Source organism: Babylonia areolata, chromosome 9, assembly GCF_041734735.1.
Source record: "Babylonia areolata isolate BAREFJ2019XMU chromosome 9, ASM4173473v1, whole genome shotgun sequence".
In the NCBI taxonomy this organism is placed as follows: Eukaryota; Metazoa; Mollusca; class Gastropoda; order Neogastropoda; family Buccinidae; genus Babylonia; species Babylonia areolata.
Genome location: NC_134884.1, coordinates 40,577,686 through 40,588,572, shown reverse-complemented (window position 1 = coordinate 40,588,572; position 10,887 = coordinate 40,577,686). Strand labels below are relative to the sequence as shown.

The window sequence follows — 10,887 nt, the reverse complement described above, 5'->3', positions numbered from 1 at the left end:
TTCCAGTCTCTTAAGGAGGCGTCATTGCGTTCGGACAGATCCATAATTATACGCTACACCATTCTGCTTGACAGATACCTGACAGCAGCTTAACCCAACGCTTTAGTCAGGCCTTGGGTGAGTGCTTATATATTTATGTACCCATCAGATTGGTTTCAGTTTCAGTAGCTCAAGGAGGCGTCACTGCGTTCAGACAAATCCATATACGCTACACCACATCTGCCAAGCAGATGCCTGACCATTAGCGTAACCCAACGCGCTTAGTCAGGCCTTGAGGAAAAAAAAAAAAAGATTGGATAACTTGTATAGAATGTTGCCATGGGTTCTTTTTCAGTACACCAAGTGCTTGCTGCACACGGGACCTTGGTTTATTGTCTCATCCGAATGACTAAACACTCAGTTTTATTTTCCAGTCAAACAAGGGGAGAAAGGGCAAAAGCAGGATTCGAACCCAGACGCTCACAGATACTGAAGTGTCAGGTAAGCGTCTTGACCGTTCAGCCACCTTCCTTCATGAAACTGTAAGGGCCTTCAAGTACGAAGACTTGCTACTGTGTGGAGCGGTGGCATATAATGGTCAGTTTGCATCCTCATCCTCACCTCATTATTGTTGTTGTTGTTTTTATTATTATAATTATTATTGTTAGTGTTATTGTTTTTCTTTTGGTGTTGTTGTTGTCGCTATTAGTATTATTATTCTTGTTATGACTGCACCGGTGCGTGACTGACAGATTAATTAACAACAATAATTCTAACGGTACCGATGCCTGGTTACAGCCGAGCGCGCCGTCTCGTCCTGTTGGGAGGAGGGGACCAGGATGGCCGCTTCTTCAACATCACCGACGATGACTTCAGGAACCTGGTGATAACCCTCAAGGTCATTGACACCCCGGGTAAGGCAGCCTACTCGGGTGTGAGAAGTGCATTTTGATGCTGGTGTGTTAGTAGGCCCAAGTCATGTTCTGGACCGGGATAAAACAAACAAACAAAAAAACCAAACAAACTTGCTGTTATTATTTCGTCTTTTTGTGGTTTTTCATAAATTTAAGACTGTGAGCTGGTCTTCATGTTACATATGTATACATATATGCGAAGCTGCACACATACACCCACACTTACACACACGCACATGTACATTTACACACGTGCTCACTCATACACACATACACACACACACACACTTTTTTTTTTTAATACGAACGCGCGCACACACACACACACACACACACAAACTGAAACACCGTATTATTTATTACACAGTCTCAAATTGCGTGTAAATGCACACGTGAGCCAACAACAACAACAACAACAAAGGGTGTGGGGGGGTTGTCATTGGATTTGACGTCAAATGATGGAGATCACGTATGATGTGACGTAACGTGATTTTTTTTCTTCTCTTCTTCCAGGGAAAGCTCTGGGGGTGGAGAAGGTGGAGAAAAACGTGCTGACCAACAGTGACGCCCACTTCACCACGGACTATGAATCCGATGACCTGGTGGTCCGACGGGGCATGCCCTTTGACCTCACCGTCACCTTTGACCGTGACATTGACCCTGACGCGGACTCCGTGGTGTTGCAGTTCACTGTGGGTCAGTTTGGAGAGGGATGGGGGGTGTGGGTGGGATAGGGGTGAGGTTGTGAGTTGTCGGCGTGTGTGCGTGTGTATCTGTGCACATTCATGTGTCTGGTAGTCTTCAGTGGGTTTTTTTTTTTTTACGTCTTTCTGCTAAGCGATATCAGTATTTGTGTGTGTGTGTGCACATTTGTGTATCAGGTTGTCTTTAGTTTTACATCTTTCCATGAAACGATAATATTCATGTGTATGGGGGTGTTTGTGTGTGTGTTCTCTGTGTATGTGTGTGTGTGCACGCGCACATTCATCTTTTTTGTAGTTATCAATTTTTTCGTCTTTCCACTAAGAGATATTAGTATTCAGAGGTGTGTGTGTGCGCGCAAGCTCATGCGTGCATGCATTTAAGTTTGTGTGTGTGTGGGGGGGTGCACACGCGTGTGTGAGGATGTGCTTGCGTGTGTGGTGTGTGCGTTTGCTTGTGTGTGTCGCCCATGGCAGGTCCCCGTCCCCAGGAGAGCAAGGGCACCCTGGTCCGTCTGAGGCTGGACCTGAAGAACCGCTCCGAGGTGGCCACCCTCAGCGCCCAGTGGTCAGCCACAGTCAGCAGCTGCAGGTATGTGTGTGTGGGGAGGTGGGTGGGGACCTGGAGGAGGGATGGCTGTTAACTCACTCAGTACGGCCAGTCCTCTCTTCTCCTCTACACGGATCCCTCAGATGTCCAGTGGGTGTCTGAATGACCCAACCTTTAGCTTCCGTCGTCAGAACTGTGGTATTCTTTGTCAACATTCACCTCTTCAGTATAAGAGCGTTCCGCTTGCAATATTTTGATGGTGGTAATTGGGATGAAACGCTGTTGACGTCGTCTCTTTCGCCGTTTGTATGGAGAGAGTTAATGGTGTTGGTTGTGAAAGGGGGGAAATATGGTGGTGATGATGGTGGTGACATCATTGATCACCTTCATCGTCACTTGAGTTTATGATGGCTGTATATCATCACCATCATCGTCATCGTCATTTGTGTTTATAATAGCGGTGATAATGATGTCTCAGCTGACTTTTGCTGAGACACACTCACTCACACATGATCGTCCAGAATGGAAAAGGCCAGTGCACGAGTCAACATCACGGTGCCCCAAAGGTTCCCGACAGAGCTCATAGGGACCAAGGATAATGATGTTGATTATGATATATTGTATGGGAGGTAACTCGCGTGGGTTGTTGTTTTGAGTGAATCTACTACATTGATGATTGTGGTGGTGGTGGTGATGATGATAATTAATGATGGTGGTGGTGGTGATCATTGATTGTGACGATGACGACAACTATGACAATAATGATGATGGTGTGGTGGTGGTGGTGGTGGTGGTAGTGATGGTACGACATTGATGAGGGGAAAAGGAAAAGGAAAAAACAACAAACTCATTTATATACACAAGTGAAGAAAGAGAGAGAGTGTGTGTGTGACATGCAGAGACAGACAGACCGACAGGTAGAACCAGAAAAGAAACTAAAACTTACGATTTTCTTTTATCTCTCTTACGAAAGATTCAGACATAAACCTGCTATCCAAGAAAGACTTTCATGAACCAGTTTTGGCAAGGAAGTTGGTTAGAAACCACTAAAATTCACACTGAAGTAAGTTCATACTTACGATTCAGAGTATAACTTTTTTTCTTTTAAACCAGCCGTTCTCAGCTGTATCATATGCATCCAGAATGAGATGATCTTGACCAACGAATTGTCTTTGCACGCTTGTATTTCTTGGGATGGGAGTGGGGGGGGGGGGGGGGGGGATGACCGAGCCATCGACACAGTGGATTTGAATTCACTGCTATTGCTGGGGAAAAAAAGACTATGGGACCATTAAACTTAAATCATTTATATCCAGTAAAAGACATAAGTAGACAATGGTGGGACCTTTAACCCTTTCACTGCCAACCTCGCATTTATGCAGCAGCTAGGTAGAGGACCCACATCACTGAAGGGTGATCAGATCATGGGTCTGTTATCCATGAACCTACTGCTCTTTATGTTCGGTGGTAGCACATGCCATATTTTCTTCACATCACAGGGGGAATCCCCAGCTGTTATTAGACGCCATATTTTCTGTGTTTGTAGCACAAGGGAATTTTGCACTCAAAATTGACTGGCCCTGAAAGGGTTAAAGTTGTATTATTTATATCCAGTAAAAGACATAAGCAGGCTATGGGTCCTTTAAACACATGTCATTTTTATCAAATAAAAAGAAGACATGTGCAAGAAGAAAAACTAAAGTTGTTGCTTTTTTTTCTTTTTTCTTTCTACTTCTCCTTCTTTCAGTGAGAAGGTGTTGAAGGTGGCGGTAAGCAGCCCAGCTACGGCCATCATCGGCAAGTACGAGCTGTTCGTGGAGACTCTGCTGAAGCAGAACGACGTCAAGGCCGTCAGGCGCTACGAGGTGGAAGACTTCAGCGTCATCCTTCTCTTCAACCCCTGGTGTGCAGGTGGGTGGGCCAGTGCATACACACACGCGCATGTGCATGCACACACACACATACACATATGCATGTGCACACACAGAAACACACATGCATGTGTACATAGATACATACATACATACATAGGTACCTACCTACCTACCTACCTACATCTATACATACATACATACATACATACATACACACATACACGCACACACACGCACGCACACTCACGTGCTCACAGACATATATACTTGCACATGTACATACATACATACACACATACAAACACACATACACACACACATATACAAGTACATAAACACAAACACATAAACATGCATACACATGTGTGCACACACACTCACAAATTCACATAAACATGTATATGCATGTGCACATGCGCACACACTCACAAATACGCACACACGTACATACATTCATACACTAACACTCACACTCAGACATTCGCACATGCACACACACTTACCCCCACACACATGCTCGTACACACACACACACACACACACACACACACATATATATATATATACACTCGCACACACGTACACACACACACACACACACACACACATTCACTCATACACACGCGCACACTCATGCACGTGCACATACATGCACACACGTAAACATGTGTACACATACATGCACACACATACTCACACGCATCTATACACATAAGTACATACATACAAATTCATGTGTATGTACACAAACGCTCCAGCACACACATACACTCAATGTGTGTATATGTGTGTGTGTGTGTGTCATGCCTGTGTGTGTGCATATGTATGTGTATAGTGTTGTTTGTGTATGTTTTTGTGAGGTGTTTTTTTTTTTTTTTAAAATTTTGTTTTTATTGTTCCATTGTTTATGGTGTTTGTGTATGCCTCATTCGTCGTCAATCTTTTTCGTCTTTTTCCAGGTGATGTGGTGTATATGTCCGACATTGGCAGACGTGAAGAATATGTGTTGAATGATCGTGGAAGAATCTGGGTGGGCTCTGCCTTCAGCAACCACGGACGACCCTGGAACTTTGGTCAGGTAGGACTTAGCAGTTAAGTAGTAGTGTCGTATGTTTGTGTTGGTATTGTAAGACTTAGCAGTAGTTAGTGTCATGTGTTTGTCTGTGTATTGTGCCATCAGTGACATTTTGTTAAACTGAGATTTCGCAGTAGTTAGTGTCGTATGCTTATGTTCGTATTGCGCCTTTAGTGACATTGTGTTATTATACCTTTCTATACCTTTGTACCTCCAATTTATGTACTATTCCGCCCCTCCCCCCCCTCCTGCCCCATACCCCCTCTCCCAAATATTCCTTGTGACCCCGGTACACTTGGTAATAAAGACATATTCTATACTGTTACTGTCAGTGCAAAATGTGTTGGTGTTTGAAAAAAATTACAATGCAGTGTGTGTCACCCTGCTAGTCTAGCTCGGATTATCTAGGGTTTACTAGCAGGGGCAACACTACTTCAATTGAGTTTGCTTGCTTCAAACTGGCAATTTCCACATCAACCAAAAATACACCCATCACCCAACTTTTAGTACCAAAGAAGAAAAAAAACATGCAGTACAAAATAGACCAGCCCAATTAACAGTTCCACAATTTTTTTTATTACTCTGACTTTTCTTCCAAACTTTTCTCTTATAGTAATAGACCAACCCAATGTCCTTTATAAAGTCCACAATTCCCGAGTCCAGAGCCAATATTTCATGACTCACACATCATGGCCACTGAAATTAGCTAGGGAGAGGAAAACTTCCAACAGTTCTACTCATCTGTAGACGCAATTGCCTCTTCGGAGCTGCCCCAGGCCGGCCTCTCCAACACGTTTGCCGACGACGACCCCACACCCGATGTCTCCACACCCGGTTGGTTGCCAGCCAATGTTGAGCCTCGTGCTGCTGCTTCCAGTCGAACACGTGGCCCCTCCTTCAAAACTCGCCGAGTCGGTCTCTCCCCGAGATTCGCTGGATCGGCCTCCCCAGGACCCAATAGAAGTGTTCACACTTAGCCTGAGAATCAAAGCACTGATTCCCCACTAAGCCCAAGTCCCATCAAACATGGACCAACATCCACTTGAATGTTCTGTCAGCTCTTCCAGCTCAAGAATGCCTCACTTCCCCCTCTTCCTAATACAAAAAGGGATATTTTCCAAAAGACCCTACCATCTCACAACCGGAAAGGGAAGACAGCCTCTCTTATAAAACCAAATCCTTTCTTCCACCCACAAATCACCTCAATAATACATATCCTGTCCCCCCTTACGTAAATTTTAATAATAGGAGATGCTAACTAACATTTTACAGTTTCTACCCCACACTTACCTAACACCCCTATGCACATTCTAATAATGAGAGTGGCCAAATAACAATTCTCACAACACAAAATTAGCTTCACTGCAAAAGAGGAAATCGGTCATTCCACTCAAGGGAGACAATCCCCGTAACAAAATTGGAAAACTGGGAATGAGTTGTTTCCCTTAGACCGTTCACCCCGTGACAGTGTATGTGTGACTGTGTAAAACAGTATAACATGGTGTGTGTATGTGTGTGCGTGTGTGTAAAACAGTAAAACATAGTGTATGTGTAGAACAGTATACCTGCAACACAAATAGTACAAGATGGAGACCGTGTGAAACGTACAACATGGTGTACGTGTGAAGTAGTACAACATGGTGTGTGTGTGTAAAATGATTCAACTTGGTGACTGTATGAAACAGTACAACATGGTGCATGTGTAAAATAGTACAACATGGAGGCTGTAAAACAGTACATGTTCTGTCTGTGTAAAATAATACAGCATGGTGACTGTGTAAAATGTACAACACAGTGAGTAAAAAAAAAAGTACAGCATGGTGTGTGTGTGAATGTGTGTGTGTGTGTGTGTGTAAAACAGTCAACACATTAATGTGTATTGTGCATGTGTGTGAGTAATTTGGTAGTGTTGTATTGCCTGGTTGTGTGTCAGTAACTGTGCATTGATTGAATGGTCGTGTGTTATTCTGAACTACAATAGGTTCATTTGTGTCGATGTAAATCTGAAGAACAGTTGTAGTCTTTTTAGGAAGTAAATCCTGTAGTTGATGTTCAAGTTCAGCTGTGTTGAGATGAGATGGCAGCGAGTGTTTGTGTTGGGAGAGGGGAGGGGTATGTTATGTTTGCATGTGTTTATATCGGGTATGTATATGTCGGGGTCATGTGTTTGTTATGGACATTTGTGTTTCATGTGTGTGCACGGTGGGTATGCATGTTAGAGAATATGTGTGTAGATGTTTTGTTTGTGTGTGAATGTTATATGTATGTGAGATGTGTGTGACATGTATATGTGTGTGCTTGTAGTATATGTGATGTGTGCATGTTAAATATGTATATGTATGAATATATATATAGATATATAGAGAGAGAGGGAGAGAGATTGATAGATATAGATGTGTGTGTGTTGATAGGTATGTATTTATGTGCATGTATGTGTGTGTGCATGTGTGTGTGTTATGTGTGTGATGTGTATGAATACGTGTTTGCATCTTTGCATCTGTCATGTGTGTATTTATGGTTGTTATATGTGTGTGTGCATGTTATGTATTGATATATATGCATGTATGTGTGATGTGTGTGACGTGTGCAGTTTGAGGACCCTTGCCTGGAGGCGGCCCTCACTCTGTTGGACAGGGCGGAACTGTCGGACTCTGCACGCCGCAGTCCTATCTCCGTGGTCAGGGCCATCTCTGCTCTGGTGAGTCTTTGTCTTGGTACACACACACACACACACACACACACACACACACACACACACACACACACACACACACACTCACTCACTCACTCACTCACTCTCTCTCTCTCTCTCTCTCTCTCTCTCTCTCTCTCTCTCTCTCTCTCTCTCTCCCTCTGGACACCGCAGTCCTACCTTCGTGGTCAGGTCCATCTCTGCTCTGGTGAGTCTCTGTCTTGGTACACACACACTCACACACACACACACACACACACGCAGCCACACACACACACACACACGCAGCCACACACACACACACACACACACACACACACAATAAGATTGCAGGCAGAAAATATATAAGAAAATGGGTGGCATTCTCAGTGTAGCAATGTGTTCACCCTGGGGACAGCAGCCCAAATTTCAAACGGAAAAATCTGTTGTGACAAGAAAGAGTAATACAATACAATACAATACAATGCAGTACACTACAATGCAATACAACACACACACACACACACACACACTGACGATGATGGTGCTGTGTAGGCCAACAGCAATGACGACAATGGAGTGTTGGAAGGGATGTGAACATCCAAGTACCCCATACACACACATAAAGCCACACACACACTCACACATCACACGCACATGCACACACTCTCCCTGTCTCTCTCTCTCTCTCTCTCTCTCTCTCTCTCTCTCTCTCCAAGGTTCGTAGGGTCCTTTCAAGTCCTTTTAAGTCCTTAGGAATTGGATTTTGGTCAAAAGGCCTTTTAAGTGCTTTGATTCAGCAAGTTGGTCCTTTTAACTCATCAGGAGGTCCTTTTAATTTTTGAAAGGTACTGTTAAGTCCTGTTTTATGAAGAGAAAGAGACTTGAGAACGAAACTGAAACACCTTCGACACCAAAACCGCAAGTTGCAAAGCGCGTTGAAAGATGCCGACGCGATCGTCTGAAACTCAGTACTTACTGCAGGAGGATACAGCCTATAGGCCTAGGCCCTAACAGTAGTGTGCTTTCTGCTCGGTGGCAGACGCGAAGCGTGGTACAGTGGCTGTGAGTCACGCCTGCTGCTGCTGCTTTGCTTAGGCCTAGCCTACAGTGACGTGAATTGCAAAGACTAAATACGACAGTCAAATGGGATTAGCTGTTCTTCCGTTTATGAGAGGTAAGTGTCTGCTGTTCTGCATGTCAAATAGATTGGGGTGTACTGTAAAGTCATGTCGGCAAAGGTCCTTTTAAACTGATTTGAGGTCCTTATAAAGTCCTTTAAAGGTCCTTTTTTGGCTTCATGCCCACCACCTGGGAACCCTGTCTCTCTCTCTGCAGCAAAAACATCTGAACTCTGAAGGTCACTCGTATGTTCACTTGCTGAAGAATGGTTCTGTTTACAGTATTCGTAAACTCTGCATTTATATATTTAATGCCCTTAAGATACGACAGGAATTCTGTGACAACAATGATGAAAGTTAGAATTAATTTACTATGCACAAGAAGCACTTTTGTTCTGCAGATTTAAGTTAGTATGTATTTTACATTTTGTTGGCACTGCGTGATCACCATATTGTGTACTTTTGACCTCTTTCTAGGGGCCGGAGGCCTGGAGATTAAAATTTTGTTCTTGTTCTTGTTCTCTCTCTCTGATGATGTTTGTGCTGTGCAGGCCAACAGCAATGACGACAATGGAGTGTTGGAGGGGCGATGGACATCCAAGTACCCCAAGGACAGCACGGTGCCCTGGGCCTGGACCGGCAGCGTCAAGATCCTGCAGCAGTTCATGGAGACCAAGAAGCCCGTCCGCTACGGCCAGTGCTGGGTCTTCTCCGGCATTGTCACCACGCGTGAGTCGTTTGTGTGTTGGTGTTGTTGTGTGTGTGTGTGTGTATGTGTGTGTGATTTTTTTTTCTCACTGCCCCATTATCTGCACCGCTTCAGTGGCATTACTCCCACACTGCTCATGCCCAGTTCCCCCATACACAGCCATAGCCACACCTGGGTTCGTCTGTTGTGGTCCCAGTGCCTACACAGTCAACAGGCAACCATCAATGTTAGGTCACCAAGAGGCCACACGTCAGAGGAGACCCTGCACTGCTGCTGAGTCTTTTTGGTGGTGCCTGTACCAAGAACACCACCAACTAAGCCCCCTACTGACAGTAACGGTTTAGTTGGGAGCCAGACTGAGTGAGCGTTTCCCTTAGAGTGGAGACCTTCACCATGTCCATCCAATGTTTGTGCGATTTATTATCAGATGTATGCAGACATAATATGGTTTAAATTTGTATGTGGATTGAAACAGACTTGAGTGAATTGTTTGTGTATGTGTGTATGTTTTATGTGTGTGAATACGTAACTTGGTTTGTATTTTATGTGGATTGAAACAGACATTGGTGAAATAGTGAGTATGTGTGTGTGTGTGAGATTTATTTTTGTGTGTTAAAACACATAACCTGATTGAAATTATAAGTGCACTGAAGCAGACGTGTATGGATTCAGTAGGACTTTTTGTGCTTTTTCAATATCTTTAACATCTTTTTTTTTTTTCAAACGTTGTTTTAACTGACCATTTAGCATTATTTTATGTTCTTTTCTACTTGTTTTAAGACCTGACAGATAGTCAGACTGAAATGTCCCCTTTGCAAGGCAAGTCAAGAAGTTTTATTCCATGAACCCACTGGGGGCAGTGAGATATTACACAGGCGTATCATTTACACACACCATACAAACTAAAAGAGTGGTGTCAAAAAACTAAAAATAAAAAGCTCATTTAAACAAACAAGCAAATACACATATTAGCTGAACATGTTATTTTCCTCTAGCAATAGACCCGATTTTTTCCCCTGCCAGTTGTCAAATTCTTTTCCCCACCTGTAGACAACTTTCTTTAATGTAGAAGTTCTTTCTAAGTTCTGTTTTTTTCACAAGAGATAAAATCATTTTACGTAGCCATTGACACAGTTCTAGTTAAAAATGTGTATAGAAGGGAATAAGGATTTTAGTTTTAACAGTTTCCTTTTTCACTAAACAGTAAGTGGAATTTGCTTAACAAAGTTTTGGCAGGTCGGCTGGGCTATATGCAACATGATTGATTGATTGATTGGTTGATCCAGCCTGTAG

At 43.5% G+C, this 10,887-nt stretch overlaps 1 protein-coding gene across 9 annotated transcripts in view; it reads left to right on the top strand.

Moving 5' to 3' along the window:
• Window positions 1-10,887, top strand: part of LOC143285445 (protein-glutamine gamma-glutamyltransferase K-like) — a 47,119-nt gene that overhangs the window by 21,682 nt on the left and 14,550 nt on the right. For all 9 annotated transcript variants that reach the window (XM_076592723.1, XM_076592726.1, XM_076592722.1 and 6 more), the window contains exons 3-9: window positions 778-893; window positions 1,407-1,589; window positions 2,072-2,186; window positions 3,892-4,055; window positions 4,978-5,096; window positions 7,684-7,791; window positions 9,437-9,614. In XM_076592723.1, coding sequence (XP_076448838.1) covers window positions 778-893; window positions 1,407-1,589; window positions 2,072-2,186; window positions 3,892-4,055; window positions 4,978-5,096; window positions 7,684-7,791; window positions 9,437-9,614 — 983 coding nt within the window. The remainder of the gene's footprint in view (window positions 1-777; window positions 894-1,406; window positions 1,590-2,071; window positions 2,187-3,891; window positions 4,056-4,977; window positions 5,097-7,683; window positions 7,792-9,436; window positions 9,615-10,887) is intronic.